Consider the following 21666-nt stretch of genomic DNA (forward strand, 5'->3'; position numbering starts at 1 on the left):
TGTGTGTGTGTGTCTGTCTTTTTGCCCCCCCCCCTCCCTCCCCAACATCGCATGACAACCGATGGTGGTGTGTTTACGTCCCCATAATTTAGCAGTTTGGCTAAAGAGACCGATAGAATAAGTACTAGGCTTACAAAGAATAAGTCCTGGCATCAATTTGCTCAAGTAAAGTCGGTGCTCCAGCATGGCCGCAGTCAAATGACTGAAACAAGTGAAAGAGTAATTAACAATAAATGTGAAGGCAAGTGGATTAACTTTAAGCAAGAGTTGAAAAGAACCTTCAAATTTAATTTGTGAGAAACTTTCCTCTTGTTCCATACTGCACAGCACTGTACAGTAATTTCTTTTGACTTGGTGTGAGGCCAGTTTTTATTTTTTTGTTTATACTGTGAAGACACGTGGCTCAGTGGTGGTGGCAGGGTTTGCACACATGATCATAAGATCATGGTTTCAATTCCTGGACTGGGCCATGTGTTGTGTTCTTGAACAAAACATTTTATTTCATGTTGCTCCAGTTTCATTCAGCTGTAAGTGAATTCCAACAATAGCTGGGAAGTTTACCCTGTGACTGACCAGCATCTCATCTCATTCACTGGGAATGTTGCAATTTCAATTACATGCCATCGAAACTGGATTAAGCGCTAGCCTCACGAGTCCTGGGGCCCATGACAAACCTAAGTATACAGAAGGGCATATTTCTTTCATTTGAATTTTACAAACTCCAGGAGTATCAGATGCAAAATCATTTCCAGAAATATTTTCATTCAAAACCTGGACCTGACCAGATCAGCCCAAACTAAACAAGGCTAGCAATTTACTGTTTTGCCTTCCTACTCTTTACTGCAATAATAAATACAATGATTTCTATTTAAAGGAGGAAGCAAAGAGTTGATTAATTCAACTTCAGTATATTACTGGTATTTATTTTTTTCTAACACTGAAATAATTTGGAAGTAGGAACAGGAAGCACCAAACTAGACATTGTCAGGTACCTTAGTTCAATACATAAAAAAAATTTTTTTAAATCAGATTTTCCCCTCTTTTTTGTCGTCTTAGTAGAAGAAATAGTTATTTTTACCTTTAATTCTTCTATTCTAGATTAAACAACTTATCTGGTGACTATTTATTACATTGGAGAGGTAAAGTTATATTAGGGAGATGGGTTCGTTCCAATTGTATTTTATATTTAATACTTCATAGGATGTTTATTTCTAAATTTTAGGAATTGTGAGTCTGGGAATTAATAAATGTCTTTTCCAATGATAAAATTTTTTAGATTCTCTAAAACGAAAACATTAGCAATTAATTAATGAACACTGGATTTAGAAATAGTGTCAAACTATTTTAATTAGAAAAGACAAAAAATAAACTGGCAGTAATTATTATTTAATTTTGAAATTAATTTCAAAGATGTGGTATTGTTAGAAAGAGATATAACCTAAGTACGGGAATGAAATTTGCTCGCAGGGTGCAAACCCAGTTTTTCAGCATGATGTTCAAAGCATTTACACTGCTTCACAAATATTCTAGTGGGTGCATTTGCAACACCACCTTATAGAACTAACAAAGTTATAGTTACCAAACCAATGAGGGGAGCCTGCATATGGTGACTTGGTCTGCTAAAAATAGATCACAAATCTTCAAATTACACCATACCATCTTAAAAAGGGAAAGACACATTATTAATGTGATCAAGGGATAGAATGTATTTGATCATAGATCTACCCAGTTTGGGCTCACTTGGGACTAAATAACAGGTATAGGCACTAAATTTATTTTTAAAAAAAAGCCCAATCATATGTGACTTGTACTTCTATCTTTATGTAGTATTAGCTGAATAATGCAAATCTCGAATTTAGCCAATTTATTGTATTTCATTTTTTTAACAAATTTAAAAATTTTTTTGGCGCACACACACACACTTGTGCTCATATACACGTTCGTCATAAAAATGTATCTAAAGTATCAGTATAAAGAAAAGTTGTTGGGGGAATAGAATAACAAAACTCAACATTGACACAGTTAAATCTGAGATGAAACTCTCAGCTGCATCGTTGTCTTGAAATTTGTAAATAATTCTTATAAGGAATGTGAAAGAATAATTTTTTATTTTATTTATTTATTTATTTATTTATTTTAGAAACTCTTCATTTCACAGTATTGCATTTTACCATTTCGATACCAGTCAAATTTCCAAACAGCATGGTTTTCATGTTCTGTGACATACAAAGTTTTTGAACGTGGCTTGAAATGAATGTTGCTTGGTTTTACAAAAGGACATTTGATTCTTTGTATTGGATTTCCACCTTCTGAGTTGAAGACTTCTATGTGACCACTGCCCCAGTTGGCTACAAGTAGGTTGTTGTCGTTATCAAAGTCCATGCCATCTGCACCACCCTCATGATCACCTATTTGCAGAGAAAGAAAAGATGTAAGGAAAGATGATTCAGAGTTACTGGGTTAGCTAAAAGTCACCCGACAGTAAATCAAAATTCCATAAATACTTAATATTCAAATTTATTCATTCATTTGGGAAAATGGTGTCGCTCAAGAAGGACTCCAGTTTGAACAATTTTCATGATGTTTCATATTTAGATGCTTTTATTCAATTCATTCATAAATAAATCTTGGAATTAAATGGTTTTTATTTACTGTCAGGTGACTTTTGGCCAACCCTCTATTTAATGGGGTGGGAAGCATAGGTTTTGATAACACTTAAAAGATCACTGTACTGGAAAAGTTGAAAAAATATATACTAGAAGGATCTGAGTGTGGCTAAGGAGTAAGCTTTCTGAGTTTGTATTCTTGGGTTCAGTCCTATGGCACAGCTTCTTGGGTGAGTGTTTTCTACTATAACCCTATACCTATAAATACATTGTGAGTGGATTTTATACATGGAACTAAAAGGAGCCCATTGTGTGTATGTATATGTATATATATGTATGTATATATGTGTATATGTATGTATATATATATACATATATATATATATTGGGTAATCCTGTAAATATGTTGTCTTTTTTTTAATTGCATGAACCAAAAGTTGGAAGGTGACGGGATAAACTATCTACATCAACTTGCTATAAAAGCAGGTAGTAATTTCACCTTGTTCTTATATTTAGTGCAAGTTTTGAAGAGTGCAGTTTGATTTTAACAGTTATTTTTTCAAAGCTTTAATGGAAGTGACAAAGGAGCATATTCAGCATACTTTGCATGTATAATGAACCCTTTTTTGACAAAAATCTGGTTAAAATAATATGGGAGTTTCTTATACATGGATAGCATTATAATCCTTTCTAAATTTTAAGCCACAAATATTAGGGGGTTCTTTATACACCTTAAAATACTGTAATTGCACATTCCTGATATATTTTTATTCATAAAGAAATGAGTAAGTTATGTTTTGTATTCGTTATTGATGACAGAGTGACGAGTAGCTGAGTGATTAAGAAACTTGCTTGTGGTTTTGTGTTCAGCCAATTACATCAACTCCAGTGCTTGACTGGTACTTATTTTACTGACCCCAGAAGAAAGAAAGACAAGTCATCCTCAGCGGAATTTGAACTCAGAACAAAAAGATATGAAATGCTACAAAGCATTTTGTCAGGCATGCCTCCAATTCTGCCAGTTCGCTGACATAATAAAAATAATCCTTTCTACTAAAGGCACAAGGCCTGAAATTTTTGGGGAGGGGACTAATCGATTACATCGACCCCCAGCTCGGCACCTTAATAATAATAATAATAACAACAATAATAGTTAAGATGAAGAGTACGATTTGATTGTAAGATATTTTATTGGTTGAACGATATTTCAACAGTAAGTCTGTCCAGTTCAAAATAAAAAGTGATCGTTCAATTAATAAAATATCTTACAATCGAATGACTCTCTTTTACTGGTTTCAGTCATTTGACTTGGCCATGCTGGAGCACTGCCTTTAGTCAAGCAAATCGACCCCAGGACTTATTCTATGGGTCTCTTTTGCCGAACTGCTAATTTATGGAGACAAAAACACACCAGCACTGGTTGTCAAGCGATGTTGGGGGAACAAACACACACACATATATATATATATATATATATATATATATATAGACATATATACGACAGGCTTCTTTCAGTTTCCGTCTACCAAATCCACTCACAAGGCTTTGGTCAGCCCGAGGCTATAGTAAGAGACACTTGCCCAAGGTGCCACGCAGTGGGACTAAACCCAGAACCATGTGGTTGGTAAGCAAGCTACTTACCACACAGCCAGTCCTGCGCCTAGACTCTTTACCTTTGTGAAGAGTTCGGTCCATCCTTTTTAAAATAACAACAATAATGCTAATAATAAACAACCATAAAAAAAATAAAGAATGAAAATCTTACCTGGTATAGTGGCCCAGACTTTCTTATTTGAAACCTTTCCTGGAGCTTCAATGTCATAACTCCAGAGACGTTTTGTCGGAGTTTCTGCTACAATCAACTTTTGAGGTTGCCCATCGTTCAGATGTAAGACTGCAATTCCATTGGGAAACTGTAGACCTGTGTCAATTTTAATCATTTCTCCATTTGTGTAGCAGTAGACACTGCCAAATGGTTCCTGCAAAATAGGTGGAAACATTGAATATATAACAAGTTACTGGAGTATTGACGTATTGCTTAAAATACCGGAATGCATCTGGTATTCTTGCTGGCTGCTGCTGTGACATTTTTGTCTCCCTTCAATATTGTTTTTAACAAAGTACATCAATAGATGTTATCTCAGGACAAACACCACAGTAACTGGCCTATCAATGGTGTATATACCTTAAGTATGGCACAGATATGACTATTTTAATTTAATATTGCCTCAACTGCATATACCATATTTCTATTCAGCCAAGTGGCTATTCACAACATCTGTGAATGTTTTAATTAACGCATATAAGGAATCCCCAAATTTTGGGGGCTTAAAATTTGGAAAAAAGGTTTTGTAAGAGATTATAATACTATCCACGTATAAGAAACTCCCATATTTCTTTAACCTAATTTTTGACAAAAAAGGGTTCTTTATACATGTTAAAATACGGTACTTTCACCTATATCAGAGATGATAAATTCTTGTCCAGGCATATAGCCTTAACAAGGTCGTTTGTCTTCCTAGAAATAACAGCTAATGCCACACTACTGTCTTGGAAAAGGAGGGACACATTTAATAATCTAATGTCTGTGAGAAAAGTGGTATGGTAATGGCTTGAATACACTTAGTCATAGATCTATAAATATAATATGCAAGAATGACAAGGTCTACCAGCCATGCTTACAGAGGCAGTAACTCCAAATAAGAACTGACCCAGATATTACCTCTCCAACCTAGGCCAGCATAAAAAGCAGGCACAAAATGATGGTAGCAGTGGTGATGATAATGTTGAAGAGTCTTCAAACATACAGCTGATAACTGGTATGTTCTTTCAGATACCTTGTGGTTGTTGTTCAGCCCAAGTTGGTGATGATGGAGCACATTGACAATTTAAGGTGTTCCTGTCGTGACTATCTCATCTGATTTTCAAACATGGTGTGTCTAGAACTACATAAGTTTACATAGCATTCATTTTAAATATTAACCCTTTCCTTACCAACTCAGCTGAAACCAGCTCTGGCTCTGAGTACAAATGTCTTGTTTCCATAAGTTCTGAATTAAAATCTTCCACCAAACCTTAGTCACAATTTATGTTCCTAGCACTAGCTTAACCCTTTCGTTACTGTATTTATTTTGAGATGCTCTGTATTTCTTCCAATTATTGTAAATATAACAAAGAATTTAGTAAAATAACTTAATTATCATTGAACTAGTGTTAGGAACATAAATTATGACTAAGGTTTGGTGGAAGATTTTAATTCAAAACTTATGAAAACACGATATTTGTACTACAGAGCCAGAGCCGGTTTCAGCCGGGTTGGTAACGAAAGGGTTAATGATAACAAAGTTATTTTACTAAATTCTTTGTTATATTTAAAATTAATTGAAAGAAATACAGAGCATCTCAACAGATATATGATAACAAAAGGGTTAAAATATATAATAGAGAAACATTTCCTAAGCTTGTTGAAGAAGATTTGAATGCTATTTCTAGCAGGTTGAGTGGTATATATAACGGAAAACTGTTTAAGATGTTCTGTAGAAAGATATTCACATCAGTGAGGCTGACACTTACCTCCATTGATCGCCTGAATGGTGCTGGGGCAATATCTCCTGCTGGAGCTGTAATCCAAAGATTTCCTTGATAATCAAAAGCACAGTCATTGCAGCCTTGCATACACTGACCAGTCGAATCACATGTTGCAACCTAAATATGGAATGGTAACACATAAAATAAGCACTATTCTATATTTTTGAGATGAAGAATTATGTACGTTCTTTACATTGGACGGATATATGTCCTCACCTTGTTTGTTGTTACCACAACGTTTTGGCTGGTGTATTCTCCAGCCTTCATCAGAATTTCGAACCCAACCCTTTATTTGAGTAAAGGAGTATGCTGTTCTCATTCTTAAAGTATTTGTTTTCTGATGTTATTAAAAGAGGCAGCACATATACTTTGACACAATAACCTCCTAAACAGATCTAATGCAGTTATGAATGTAATATGGGAACCAGTATTAAGAAAAGATAAAATATTAGGTTTATAAGCCCAAAATTCACTCTATAATTGCCTATGGGCATATAGCGTAGTGAATAAGAGCGTGGGCTACTAACCCTTGGATTCTGAGTTCAATCTCAGGCAGGGACTTGGGAAATAACATCAGTGTGTGTGTGTACATATGTGAGTGTATGCTTGTCTTTGTGTTTTTGCTTGTCCTCCTCTACTGTTTCTATAACCTGTGTTTGTTTGTTTATGTCCCTGTAGCTTAGCAGTTTAGCACTATAGAATACCTTAGGAATGAGAATGTATAAAATAAGCAGTTTACAAAGGTGACATTTCTTCAGACAACATTCTCCCAGGGATGCAAATTATGTTTAATCAATAAACCATCATCCTTTATTGCCAATAATAGTCATTAAAACAACAATATAAATAATAATATCTGTTGGCAACCAAAGCTCTCTCTCTCTTCTAGTGAAAGGAAGATTGTATGATGCATGTGTTAAAACTGCAATGCAACATGAAATTGCGATGTGGGCCCTGAATGCAGAGGACATGCAAAAACTAGAGAGAAACAAAGCTGGTATGCTCTGCTGGATGTGTAATGTCAGTGTACATATGTTACAGAGTGGTCGTGCATTGGAAGAATTAAATGCAGTGAGCAAGAAAGAAGACTGTGCTGGGCTGGCCATATGATGCGTATGGATGAGGAGGATTGCATAAAGAAGTGATGAAGACTTAAAGTGGATGGAAGTTGTTAAAGAGGAAGACATGAGATGAAGTATTGAAGGCAATCTCAAAATGCTGAGCCTTATAATGAAGATGACAAAAGACCGAGGTATATGGCATGTCACTGGATTCAAGATGACTTGCCTACCACAACAGAATTGATATCCTAAAACCACCTTGGTAATTCTTGCTCATGAAGGACACTTATGCCAGTGTCATGTAAAAAGCACTGGTGATGGTGCCACGTGGAAAGCACCCATTACACTCTGTAAAGTGGTTGACGTTAAGGAAGACATCCAACTGTAAAACCAAATCAAAAAAGGCTAAGGAACCTGGTGTGGCTCCTGTCAAACCGTCCAACTCATGCCAGCATGGAAAACGGACATTAAATGATGATAATGATTAGAACAGAATTAACTCTTTTATTACCATATTCCTGTTGAAATACACTGCTTTTTTGTTTCAATTAAATTTGAAAATAATGAAGAATATAGTGAAATAACCACATCTTTATTAAGCTGATATTTAGGATATAAACTAATAGGAAGGTGATGGTTTGTTGCCAACCTAATGTGGCAGTCCCTGGAAAGGGAAGAATGCTACTGCTATTTAGTCCCAGGAAACACCGTTTCCAGTTGGCTATGTGGCACAAGCGTTCTGTAGAAATGCATTACATTAAATTTTGTAGATCAGTGAACTTATTTCACTTGGAATTCTATAAGTTTTCAAAGGCAAATAAGCATTGACAACTAGCAAAGGCCAAGCTACACCAGATTGATGAAGAGCAATGACTCTGAAACTAGTCTCTGGATGCTGGCTTTGCTGAGTGGAGGTGCTTATCTCCCCTGTTTGAAAACTTAAGAACACAGAGCGCTTGTGTCACATAGCCAACTGGAAACAATGTTTCCTGGAGCTAAATAGCAGTAGCATTCTTCCCTTTCCTGGGATTGCCACATTAGGTTGGCAACAAACCATCACTTTATCATGCTGTTACTGTATAAGTCTCTCTGAGAGATTTAGAAATGCAATATTTCTAATAATTGGAAGGTGTTTAGGAATTAAACTGGTTGAAGGTTTTAATTCAGATCATTTTTAAACATGGAGTCTGTGTGATTAGAAGCAGGTGTAAACTCCAGCTAGTTGGTATGTATAAGATTGAGATAGCATTGAGCTCAAAATCCAATTCTAATCTGATACCAGCTATGTGATGACGTACAAGCACTTCTTATAGCTAGCTTGCTATCTCAAAGTCTGTAGATAGCACCCAAAGCCTTTATTTGGTTGTTTGACCTATTAGAAATAAAGCTTATACCACACCCTAGGCATGGTCGTGTAAAGAAGCTTGCTTTGCAACTGTGGTTTCTGGTTCAGTTCCACTGTACACCACCTTGGGAAGTAGAACAGAAACTGTGTGGAAGCTTGTGAAATTAACATGCAAGTGGCCGAGTACTCCACAGACATGTATACCTTTAACTGTAGTTCTTAGGGTGATTCAGCATGACACAGAGTGTGACAAGGTTGGCCCTTTGAAATACTCATTCTGACCAGCTGAGTGGACGGGAGCAATGTGAAATAAAGTGCCTTGCTCAAGGATACAATGCAACATCGGGTATTGAACTCACGACCTTATGATCATGAACCACTAAGCCACACACATTCACACTCCCCCTGGATGAAATACCAGTCCATCACAGGTTTACTCACTCACGACTAGGTGAACTGGAGTAATGTAAAATGTAGTGTTTTGCTCATGAATATAACACACTGCCCGATTCAGAAACTGAAACCGTGACCATACAATTCTAAATGCAACACCTTAACCACTAGGCTACATGCCTTATTAGGAGTTGTTCACTTGACTATTGTGTCAATACTAGCTGCTTTGAAGGCAGTGAACTGGCAGAAACGTTCTGGGGTCAATCTAATCAACTGGGCCCTTCCTACAAAATTTTGGGCCTTGTGTCTACAGTAGAAAAGAATATTCTTGCTACTGAAGGTGGTGAGCTGACAAAAACGTTAGCATGCCAGGCGAGAAATGCTTAGTAGTATTTTGTCTGTCTTTATGTTCTGAGTTCAAAACAACACTGAGGTCGGCTTTGCCTTTCATCTTTTCAGAGTCGATAAATTAAGTAACAGTTGCGTACTGGGGTCGATCTAATCGACTGGCCCCCCTCCCCCAAAAAATTTGGGGCCTTGTGCCTAGAGTAGAAAAGAATATTAGCTGCTTTGAGATATTTGAAATAGCAACAAGCTCACTTCTTGCTAAATCTTTCACCTAATCACTGCCTCAGTTATGACTGCCACCTAACAAGCTCCGCCCACAATATCTTGATAAAAAGCCTCTAATCAGCTCTTCCAATTACAATGGGATGAAAGCCAAGGAACAGTTGTCTAATATTTGTTTTTCCTTGTCTGTAATAATAACAACCTAATGTGTCTCCTTTTTTGAACTAAATATAATCTCACACAAATGACACCTCAGCACATTCTTTTATCAACATTTAAAACACCTGACCCAATTCATAAGTAATATAAAGCTTCCTGCTAAGAATCGGCTCAAATACCTTTAAAAACATATGACAACAAAATTTTTTTTTAAATCGAACAAAGCTAAGCATATACTTTCAAAAATAAGCAATTGTCACAACCGTGGCTGTTACACATGATTTATATCATTGGAAACAGCATGATTGTCACCACCTGCTATATGCATCTCAAGCTAACATTATCAGCTGCACTGCAAAATAAGTCTTCATGAACTTAACAATAGATAATCAATGTACTTTACTCATAAAGTCCTGTGGCACAGGACTGCCACAGGTTTGTTGTTATGCATTCATTGTTGCAAATTGCTGATAGATAGATGGAAGTTTAACCATTTAGCATTCGGATTATTCAAGCAAATGTAATATTTATTCATATTGTTTCCAATTAATCATGCATTATGTTGTAACTTCAAGATTGTTTATTTTCAATATAACATTTTAGAGTCGGTTTGAGAATCCAGATCTGACTAGGTTTAACATACTATAAATCCTCGAGTATAGTCCGCCCTTGAGTATAATATGCAGGGATTTTTAGGGAGCTGTACCTCTGAAAAACCTAAACCTTGTGTATAATATGCACCCCTTCTCTAACTTGAGCCAAGGAGGTATATATAACGTCCTTGGTTTGTAAAAATGTATACGGTTAATGTCCTTTATTATTATTGTACATATAACATAATGCAAACGTGTAGCTTTTTTGTGCTTTTTGTTTGCAGAAAATAAAGAAATAACAGTAATAACATTTAATAACTGTTACTTACTGTAAGTTATGGATGATTCTTTTATGACTTCATTGCTTTCAGGCTTAGAGGAAGGTATTTTCATGCCCGACATCACAAAATGCGTCTGAATAAACATTGCTGGACAGCAAATAGAGACTCGGACATTGCTTAGAAAATAATTTTCATTTTTAACCTCATGGCTTCACAGACCCCAGTAGAACCGTCCAACCCATGCTAGCATGGAAAACGGACGCTAAACGATGATGATGATGATGATGATGATGATGATGATGATATAGCATGCACAAGGGATTTTGACCGTTAAATTTTGGGAAAAAAATGCGGATTATACTCGAGGATTTACGGTAAAGCAGGTAGAATATTTGGGCTGGATTTGGCCTGCTTAAATGCTAAAGGGTTAACGTTCCTTTTATCTTTCTAGGAGAATTTTTTCATTTAAATAATTGAAAAATCAATAATAAATCTCTCCACATTTAGGTGGCAAATATACTTCATGATGTCGTGCTGCTATTGTTTTACATCTCGCTAAGAGATTTATTATTGCTTGTTTCCACTTTTTTGAGACCAGCGACGGTTTGTCACTGGAAAAAGCATATAGTATTTTGCGTTTGAAATTAGTTCTCATCCCTAACCGGCGGAATGCCATCATGAATAGTAAGACAAGCAAGACAAAAAAATGTGATTGATAGCATGAATGATCTTTACTACTTGGGAGCCTAGAAAAGTGATCAAAGCTTGTTAAAATGAAGGGAAATCATTGAGTTTACCTGTTTATATGTTCCATCGAGTTTCACTTGAAGCAAACCAAGTCTCATGTCAGCCACAAAGAGGTTATCAAGGCGATCAAACTGACACCCTGCAGGGATTCCACCATAACCATCGATTTCAGGTTCACAGAGAATGGCATTCTGTCAAAATAAATGGCATATGATTAGAAACAGAACCAGGACACATCATTTATTTGCCTCTCGATGCCCGAGGAAGTCTATCTCTTATGTATAGCAATTGATACCTTCAGGATATCGTTTGTCTTTTACTTGTTTCAGTCGTTGGACTGTGGCCATGCTGGGGCATCACACTGAAAGGTTTTAGTCGAACAAATCAACCCCAGTACTCATAGCTTTTATAAATCTGGTACTTATTTTATTAGTCTTTTTTTTTTGCCAAATGGCTAAGTTATGAGGATGTAAACAAACCAACACTGGCTGTCAAGTGGTAGGGGAGCAGTGAGAAACAGTGACAAACAGACAGGTAGACACACACACACACATATATGTACATACATATATATAAAGTTAATCCGAACATGAAAACACAAAGAGAAAACACAACAATGCGAGGATGTGGAACAAGTATAGTATAATTGGACGCTCAGGAAAGAAGGAGGGTTTAACGTTTCGAGCAGAGCTCTTCTTCAGAAACATAGGAAAAGGAAAGATCCAAAGAAGGGAAGACAGAGGAAAAAAAAATCGCCAACGATTATATATATATATATGTACATATATGTAGGTAAATATATATACACTTGCGTCAGAAATTAATTAGCACTTCTCAAATTTCTACATTAAATAGGTTAAATCAATTAACCTATGAGCTGTTCAAAACGTCTTACGCGATGAGAAAACTTAGTATGGTGTGATTTCGGTCCTTGCGAGGCGCTACCTATATCTATTAAACAAAGGAAGATTTGTCTGCATCCGCACTCCAAGTTGTTGTTGCACTGCTATGTCAACATCATAAGGCTGTAGACTCTCAAATTGCTCTGTAAACAAAGTTACGTCATCGTTCTGCGCAACAGTGAACTCGCAACAAAGCAATAGTTCGAGATATGGCCACTAGGTGACAGCACATACCTTGAGTGAAGAGCAAATCAAGGGTGCTAATTAGTTTCTGACGGTAGTGTATATGTGTGTGTGTGTGTATAAACATATATATATGTGTGTGTGTGTATATATATATATATATCATCATCATCATTTAACGTCCGTTTTCCATGCTAGCATGGGTTATATATATATGAGGAACTTCCATACACTTTTTACCTACAACATTCACTTGCAAGGCATTGGTTGGACCAGGGCTACAGTCAAAGACACGTACCCAAAGTGCTGGGCAATGGGGCTGAACCTGAGACCACATGGTTGCAAAGTGAGCTTCTGAACCACACAGCCATGCCTATAACTACATGATCACATTTTTAAAAATTCAATCACATTCACACTTCCATGTGTGCCACTTAACATTCTGTATTGAACAGACAATCCTTAATGCATACCTTTTCATCTTTTGAAAACCCTTAATAATTAATTAAGCTAGTGTTACTAACATAATACTTTATACAAAAGACTAATATATTCTGCTTTCTCCACCTAGTTTCACATGCGTACCATGGGAAAGGACAGCTTGTTCTCATAAATAGTAAAAGCCTGCAAGTACTGCATTGTCTAGCGCAAATCCTCTCGGGTCAATACAATAAAGTTCTGATAAAGTACTGGAATTGATGGTACCAATTAATACCCTGACCTTGTACCTAAATTAGGAACCATTATTACTGGAAAAGTATGTACAAATGTACTGTGAGAGGAATCAATGTCCCTGATACTGAGACGCAGTTACTTTCCTTAGATAATGAGGAATTTCAAACAATCCTTGCTATTCCTAACACTCTCTTTACTCTTTTATTTGTTTCAGTCATTTCACTGCGGCCATGCTGGAGCACCACCTTTAGTTGAGTAAATTGACCCCAGGACTTATTCTTTGTAAGCCTAGTACTTATTCTATTGTTTCAGTCATTTGACTGTGACTATGCTGGAGCACCACCCTTAGTCAAGCAAATCGACCCCAGGACTTATTCTTTGTTAGCCTAGTACTTATTCTATTGGTCTCTTTTGCCGAACCGCTAGGTTATGGGGGTGTAAACACACCAGCATCGGTTGTCAAGCGATGTTGGGGTGACAAACACAGATACACAAACATATACACACACATACATATATATATATATATATACATATATACAACAGGCTTCTTTCAGTTTCCGTCTACCAAATTCACTCACAAGGTTTTGGTCGGCCTGAGGCTACAGTGGAAGACACTTGCCCAAGGTGCCACGCAGTGGGACTGAACCTGGAACCATGTGGTTCGTAAGCAAGCTACATACCACACAGCCACTCCTATGCCTAATTGAGTAGATATCCATATTAATTCTTTAGCATTTAAGCTAGTCATATCCAGCCTAAATATTTTATTTGTTTTATGCTCAAACCAGCCGGATCTGATCTCTCACAGCTACTGTGATAATGTTATTGAACTTTCAACCCAAGTCTCATGTTGGTGAAAAAGAGGTTATCAAAGTGACATCCAGCAGGGATTCCACCATAACCATTGATCTCCGGTTCACATAGACTGTATAATTAATTCAAAACAATGACAGTGTTTAGGTGCAGGAGTGGCTGCGTGGTAAGTAGCTTGCTTACCAACCACATGGTTCTGGGTTCATTCCCACTGAGTGTGGCACTTTGAGCAAGTGTCTTCTACTATAGCCTCGGGTTGACCAAGTGGATTTGGTAGACAGAAACTGAAAGAAGGCTGTCGTATATATGTATGTATGTATGTATGTATATATATATATATATATATATGTGTGTGTGTGTATGTTTGTGTGTTTGTGTTTGTCTCCCAACATTGCTTGACAACCGATGCTGGTGTGTTTATGTCCCCATAACTTAGTGGTTCGGCAAAAGGGACCGATAGAATAAGTACTAGGCTTCCAAAAAATAAGCCCTGGGGTTGCTTTGCTCAACTAAAGGCAGTGCTCCAGCATGGCCACAGTCAAATGACTGAAACAAGTAAAAGAGAAAAAGTAAATAAGCTCTACATTTGATAGAAAGATCTATATGCTAAAGGGTTAATGCAACTCTTATAATTATGCTGATCCCAGTAAAGAAAACTATCGAGCTTGTTGGTAACAGTACCTAAGGTACCCATAACTACTAGGAGTGCTTTTGCAGAAACCCTCCACAGTCTTCGCAGTTACCTCGCTAAGTCCTGGTATTTCCTTATTTTTTCCCCCGTCCTTTAACTGCTACATTCATATCAGCAAGCATAGCCACATCTAAGTTGATGCACTCTTTAGATACTTTGTCCAGGGTGATAATGTCCAGTGATCTCTCCTGAATCTCAAGCTCACTTTTGTACAGTGAAGTGCCACAAGACTTCAGACTGATTATTCTATCAAACTCTCTGTTTGGTCTTGTTACCATTCTCTGCTTACTTCAAAACTCCTGACACATTATTAGTAATTGTCCCCCACCAAGCTGAGCTTAGTTATATATGCTTTTGTTTTCCCCATTTAGTTCTTTAGTTTAACTATTGCAGTCTAAACAGTATTGTGCAATACCATGAACAATAAATAGCAGCCGTTGAATGTCATAAAAAAGTCTATCTACCAACAGCTTTGATGTCATTCAGAAACCCTGGCAACTGGCAATATACTTATCAAAGTCACCTGTTCAGATAACATCTGGTACAGGTTTTCAGAATTCAATAATTGCACAGTTAGCAGCAGATGCATCTAAGTAAATAATTACAGGTGTGGCTAAAAATACATCCATCAAGGCAAATTAAAAAAGAAATACAAAAGAAATAACACACCAGATATTGATAACCTCATCAAAACTTCTCAAACACAATACATGAAAACAAGAAGTGACTGATTCAGTATTGACGCAGACATTGATTTATCAATTTATGGTACCATCGACATCGACTCCCTCTTGGACTTGAACTCCTGTGTTTCAAATTAATCAAATATTTCTGACATCGATTGAAAGCACACAACATGGACGGTTAATGGAAGTCATCAGGATATTTTGTGCCATTCAGACCTGTTGAAGTTTGACTTTAAAGAACATAACTGTGTCTCTGAGGCATTTTTCTTACTTGTTTCATTTATTGGACTGTGGCCATGCTGGGGCACTATCCTAAAGGTTTTCTTTTTAAGCCAAACAGATTGACCTCTGTACTTATTTTTAAGCCTGGTATTTATTCTGTCGGACTATTTTGCTGAGCAACAAGTTATGGGGACATAAACAAACCAACACCAGTTGCAAAGTGGAGTATGTGTACACACACACACACACACATATAAGGTGGGCTTCCACACAGTTTTTGTCTAGCAAATTCACTTGCAATGTTCCCATACAGTGGGACTGAACCCTGTTCCACTTGGCTGCAAAGTAAGTTTCTTAACCACACACCCATGCCTGCATCTAACCACACAACCAACTTCAAGCAAGCAAACAACAAGAACTGTTTTAATCAAAAGTCTATGAAAATATAAGAATGCAAAAGAAATAAACTATCATTATCATCGTTTAACATCTGCTTTCCATGTTGGCATGGGTTGGATGGTTTGACTGAAGACTGGCAAGCCAGGGGGCTGCACCAGGCTCCAATCTGATCTGGAAAGGTTTCTACAGCTGGATGCTCTTCCTAACACCAACCACTGAGAGTGTAGTGGGTGCTTTTTACGTGCCACTGGCAGTACTGGCATCGACCACGCTTGAATGGTGCTTTTTACATGTCACCGGCATGGGAGCCAGTCAAGCAGGACTGGCAACAACCACACTCGAATGATGCTTTTTACATGCCACTGGCACAGGAGCCAGTCAGGTGGGACTGGCATCGACCATGCTCAAGTGGTGGTTTTTATGTGCCACCAGTATGGGAGCCAGTCAAGCAGCACTGGCATTGATCTTGCTCAAATGATGCTTTTTACATACCATCTGCATGGGAGCCAGTCAGGTGGCACTGACATTAACCATGCTTGAATGGTACTTTTTATGTATCACCAGCACAGGAGCCAGTCAGTCAGCACTGGCATCAACCATGCTTGAATGGTGCTTTTTACATGTCACGGGCACAGGAGCTAGTCAGGTGGCAAAAACATTATAAAAGAAAATCTGTAACATTTTTTGTTTAGCACCCTAAAACAGTGGTTCTCAACTGTTTTTTGTCTATGGAGCCCTTTGATTCCTATTTCACTCTACTAGATCCCCATAGTCATTCGATGTACAATGGGGTGCTGAAAAGTTCCTGGCTTTAACGGTATCATGAAAGGCCTGGTTGGAGGCCTAACTTTCCAAGTTCTTTTATAGGGCTTAGAAAAACTGAAGGACTGCTGTAATAAATATGTGAATCTGAGAGGGGAATATGTTGAATAAAATCATAATTAACTGCTCCTCCTGTATTTTCTTTTACCCAAAGCCAGGAACTTTTCAGCACCCCCTTTACTTTTTTACTTGTTTCAGTCATTTGACTGCTGCCATGCTGGAGCACCCCTTTAGTCGAGCAAATCGACCCCAGGACTTATTCTATCATACTCTTTTGCTGAACCGCTGAGTTACAGGGCCGTAAACACACCACCATTGGTTATCAAGTGATGTTAGGGGGACAAGCACAGACACACAAACATATACACACATATATATAACGGGCTTCTTCCAGTTTCCGTCTACCAAATCCACTCACAAGGCTTTTGGTCGACCCGAGGCTATAGTAGAAGACACTTGCCCAAGGTGCCACGCAGTGGGACTGAACCCGGAACCATGTGGTTGGTAAGCAAGCTACTTACCACACAGCCACTCCTGCGCCTTATTATATAAAAAAAATCCTGTGGTATTTTTATGATTAAACATTATTAAGAATTGCATAAAAAAAACACTATAAAATATTTTATGTTTTGTAGAAGTAAGTACAAGCAATTTATTGCTTATAAATTTTAACAACAAAATCTTATTTGGACCCTGGTTTAGAAGTACAGCACTAAAGGATATCAAAGTTAAAACTAAAGAACTGAATACTTAAATCAATTTAATAAATGACTGAATATTAATTAGCACATCTTTCTTAACTTGAATGTGTCATTTTGAATACTGATAGATATTAGGTGTTATAAAAAGTATAGATATGATTTATGTTATTTATAGGACCTAATGTCTATACAAGAGGATATCTCACGAAGATTACTGCAGTCTATGCTGTTCTTAACAACATATCCGTGTTAAGTTGGACGTTCTAATTAACATTCATTACAAAGAATGCTTCTGTTGCTAATAGCTACTTTGCTACTAAAGGCACAAGGCTTGAAATTTGTGGGGAGGGGTCAGTCAGAGACATTGATCCCAGTGTGTAACTGGTACTTTATTCATTGATCCTGAAAGAACAAACAGCAAAGTTGAACTCAGCAGAACTTGAACTCAGAAAGTAAAGACAGATGCAATGCCACTAAGCATTTTGCCGGACATGCTAATGATTCTACCAGCTCGCTGCCTTAATAGCTAATCTAATATAATAAATGCAAAAACTAATTTCTGTGTGTCAGTGTGTCACACTTCGGTCCCCTCTTTCACTATTCATTGACACTTCTACTATTGCTCATACTGGGGTGAGAGCATAGATACAAAATTTAGGGAGAGTTGATGATGTTTTTATTAAAACTAGTATTGTTGATGGTGACAGTGGGAGTAATAATAAGAGAGAGAGAGAAAGAGTGGGTATGTGAGAGAAAGAGGGACTGGACACTGAACTAACATAATGACCGATGGTAATGGGGTGATAGTAATAGTATGAACTGTAGAGGCGGAGGCGGCAGTGATGATGGTGTGGTGGTAGCTGAGGTGGTCAGAGAGCAAGTGATGTGAAAGACATTGGTGATGGTGGTGGAGGGGAAAGCAGCAAAGTAAAAGGTATTGATGGTGGTGGCATTAGAAGTCTGAATGGTGTGTGTATGGCAGATATGGTGACGATGATGGTGGTATTGTTGTTTATCATGCAGCTTTACAATAAGTTCCAAGTTGACAAATTATATCATTGTTTTGACGAAAATTGTTCAATGCTTGAAAAATATTGGTCAAGTTTAATAAAATTTAATATGTACTCAATACATGAAGTGTCATTGTTGGGCCCAAGGCCTAATGAAGAGCCCTCCACAGGAGCTAGTTCAAAAGTCATCCTATCAGGTGGCTTTTAAGCTCGTTAATAATAAATGGATATTTTAAAAACAAACTCAGTTAGATATAAACCTTCTTTTCAAAATTCTAACATTGTTTCTTTTTGTATAAAATTTAAGTGAATGAAATATGAAAAATTATATGAAATGAAATATAAAATTATATTATAAAAGATTGAAGAGTTTATCCCTACAAAATTTAATAAAGAAACATTGTATTTATAGAACAGGGGTTAAATAAAAAAACCCAAATTTACTAACAGGTGTGAATATGGTTGTGTTGTTAAGAAGCTTGCTTTGCAACCATGTAGCTTTGAGTTCAATCCCACAGTGCGGCACTTTGGGCAAGTGTCTTTTACTACATCCTGGGCTGACCAATACCTTGTGAGTGAATCTGGTAGATGGAAACCTGTCATAAACATGTATGTGTGTGTGTGTGTGTGAGACATTGTGTTTGTCTCTTCCCCACCATTTGACAGTTGATGTTGGTCCCTGTAACTTAGCAGTTCAGTGAGAGAGATTGATATAATAAATACCAGACTTCAAAAAAAAAAGTAAGTGCTGGAGTTGATTTGTTCTGCCAAACCCTTCAAGGCAGTGCCCCAGCATGGCCTCAGTCCAATAACTAAAACAAATAAGAGAAAAAGAAAGGAAGATAGATAACATCTTGCTCATAAGAAAGAGAGCTACTCCTATCAGCTCCACCATCTCAGAAGTCCTTAAGTAGGAGTCGATAATTTTCAGTGCAGGAAACAGTCATAGCAGTATCTGTGAAATGAGCAATTTTAATAACACATTACTGTAAAATGCAGCTGGTCTACTCTGTAAAGTGGTTGGCATTAGGAAGGGCATCCAGCCATAAACTGCTCGACAAAGCAGACCTAGCCAATGTAAGTGCTACATAAAAAGCATCCAGTCCAGTTTAAAGTGGTTGGCATTAGGAAGGGCATCCAGCCATAAGATGCCCACCAAAGCAGACCTAGCTGATGTAGGTGCTATATAAAAAGCATCCAGTCCAGTTTAAAGTGGTTGGCATTAGGAAGGACATCCAGCCATAAGATGCCCACCAAAGCAGACCTAGCTGATGTAGATGCTATATAAAAAGCATCCAGTCCAGTTTAAAGTGGTTGGCATTAGGAAGGGCATCCAGCCATAAGATGCCCACCAAAGCAGACCTAGCTGATGTAGATGCTATATAAAAAGCATCCAGTCCAGTTTAAAGTGGTTGGCATTAGGAAGGACATCCAGCCATAAAAAGCATGCCAAAACAGTGGAGCATGGCGCAGTCCTCTGGCTTACCAGCTTCTGACAAGTTGTCCAACCAATGCCAGGATGCAAGATGGACATTAAATGGTGATGGTGATGATGACAACATTTGTTGGTGACTGCATTTTTACCAACTTCGACTCAATGGCACTGACCAATGCATAATCAAAATGGAACTCAGCATTAAACAATTAAAAAGAACATGTGCAGGCAAGATTGTGTGGTTAAGAAGTTCACTTTGTAACCACAGGGTTTTAGGTTCAGTCCCAATGTGTGACACCTTGGGCAAGTGTCTTTTTGGGCTGACCAATGCCTTATGGGTGATTTTGATAGCTGGAAACTATATAGAAGCCCACCAAGTATGTGTATGGTTATGTGTGTGCATGCGCACAAGTATGTATGTGTTTGTTCCCTCTACCACTGCTTTGTAACTGGTGTTGCTTTGTTTATGTCACTGTAACACTGGTCTGGCAAAAGAGATTGACAGAATAAGTACCAGACTTTAAAAATAGCATTGGGTTGACTTAAAATGCTTCAAGGTGGTTCTCCAGCTTGGCTGTAAGTTCAATGAGTGAAGCAAGTAAAAGAAAAGGTAAAAAAAACAAAAAAACTTAAAATTTCTTAGCAAATTTTTAGAAATATAAAAAGATCAAGTTCGACACAGAACACTCAGATATCAACCGACACCATAGAAGACTACCACTTGAACACAAAACACAACCATACACAAAACACAAATCTTTAAATAACTGGCTGAAACATGCGAAAACCTGTTTTTACTTTTGCAGATATTTTATATACTAAGTAACTAAATAGTTAAATCAATACTATAAACAAGGCAAGAAAAAAAAAAAGAGATGACAAATATTTCTGTAGCTATATTTAATCAATAGTTTAATGTTTTTTATTATTATTATTATTATTATTATCACTCAGTAGTCTTAATTTTATCACGTGCTTTCATGGCACTAACATGCGCAGCTCTGTGTGCCTTGGGTATGTGCTGTGGTTTGTTGTGGTGCTCTTATTTTTACTGTATTGAAAGTGTTTTATGTAGGATGCGTGTGGTGCCTAGTAGTGCTATTTTCTGTATGTTATATATATTCGTAAGTCCTGGTGTTTTTGTTATGTATTTGAATATTTTTTTATCATCAGAGGCAGGAGTGGCTGTGTGGTAAGTAGCTTGCTTACCAACCACATGGTTCTGGGTTCAATCCCACTGCTTGGCACCTTGGGCAAGTGTCTTCTACTATAGCCTCGGACTGACCAAAGCCTTGTGAGTGGATTTGGTAGATGGAAACTGAAAGAAGCCTGTCGTATATATGTATGTATATATTATATATATATATATATATATGTATGTGTGTGCATATGTTTGTGTGTCTGTGTTTGTCCCCCCAACATCGCTTGACAACCAATGCTGGTGTGTTTACATCCCCGTAACTTAGTGGTTCGGCAAAAGAGTATGATAGAATAAGTACTAGGCTTCCAAAAATAAGTCCTGGGGTTGATTTGCTCAACTAAAGGACGATGCTCCAGCATGGCCGCAGTCAAATGACTGAAACAAGTAAAAGAGTATACTTAAGGTGCCCACTATGATAGGAATTGTTTCTGCTTTTAGACTCCACATCCAGGTTACCTCTATTTGCAGGTCATTGCATTTTGAAAGTTTCTCCATTTCTTTTAGAGAAATTATTATTATTAAGGCGGCGTGCTAATGCTCAACAGCATTTCACCCATCGCTACCTTCTGAGTTCAATTTC

The 21666-nt window shown here is 37.4% G+C and overlaps 1 protein-coding gene across 1 annotated transcript in view; it reads right to left on the bottom strand.

The window, feature by feature from the left end:
* Nucleotides 1-931: 931 nt before the first annotated feature.
* Nucleotides 932-21666, bottom strand: part of LOC115216645 (diisopropyl-fluorophosphatase) — a 34564-nt gene continuing 13829 nt past the window's right edge. The window contains exons 2-5 of the mRNA XM_029786134.2: nucleotides 11394-11534; nucleotides 6180-6311; nucleotides 4372-4585; nucleotides 932-2408 (exon numbers count right to left, since the gene is read on the bottom strand). Of these exons, the coding sequence (XP_029641994.1) occupies nucleotides 2137-2408; nucleotides 4372-4585; nucleotides 6180-6311; nucleotides 11394-11534 (759 nt within the window). The 3' untranslated portion in view covers nucleotides 932-2136. The remainder of the gene's footprint in view (nucleotides 2409-4371; nucleotides 4586-6179; nucleotides 6312-11393; nucleotides 11535-21666) is intronic.

The sequence above is a fragment of the Octopus sinensis genome, linkage group LG10, assembly GCF_006345805.1.
Source record: "Octopus sinensis linkage group LG10, ASM634580v1, whole genome shotgun sequence".
Taxonomy (NCBI): domain Eukaryota; kingdom Metazoa; phylum Mollusca; class Cephalopoda; order Octopoda; family Octopodidae; genus Octopus; species Octopus sinensis.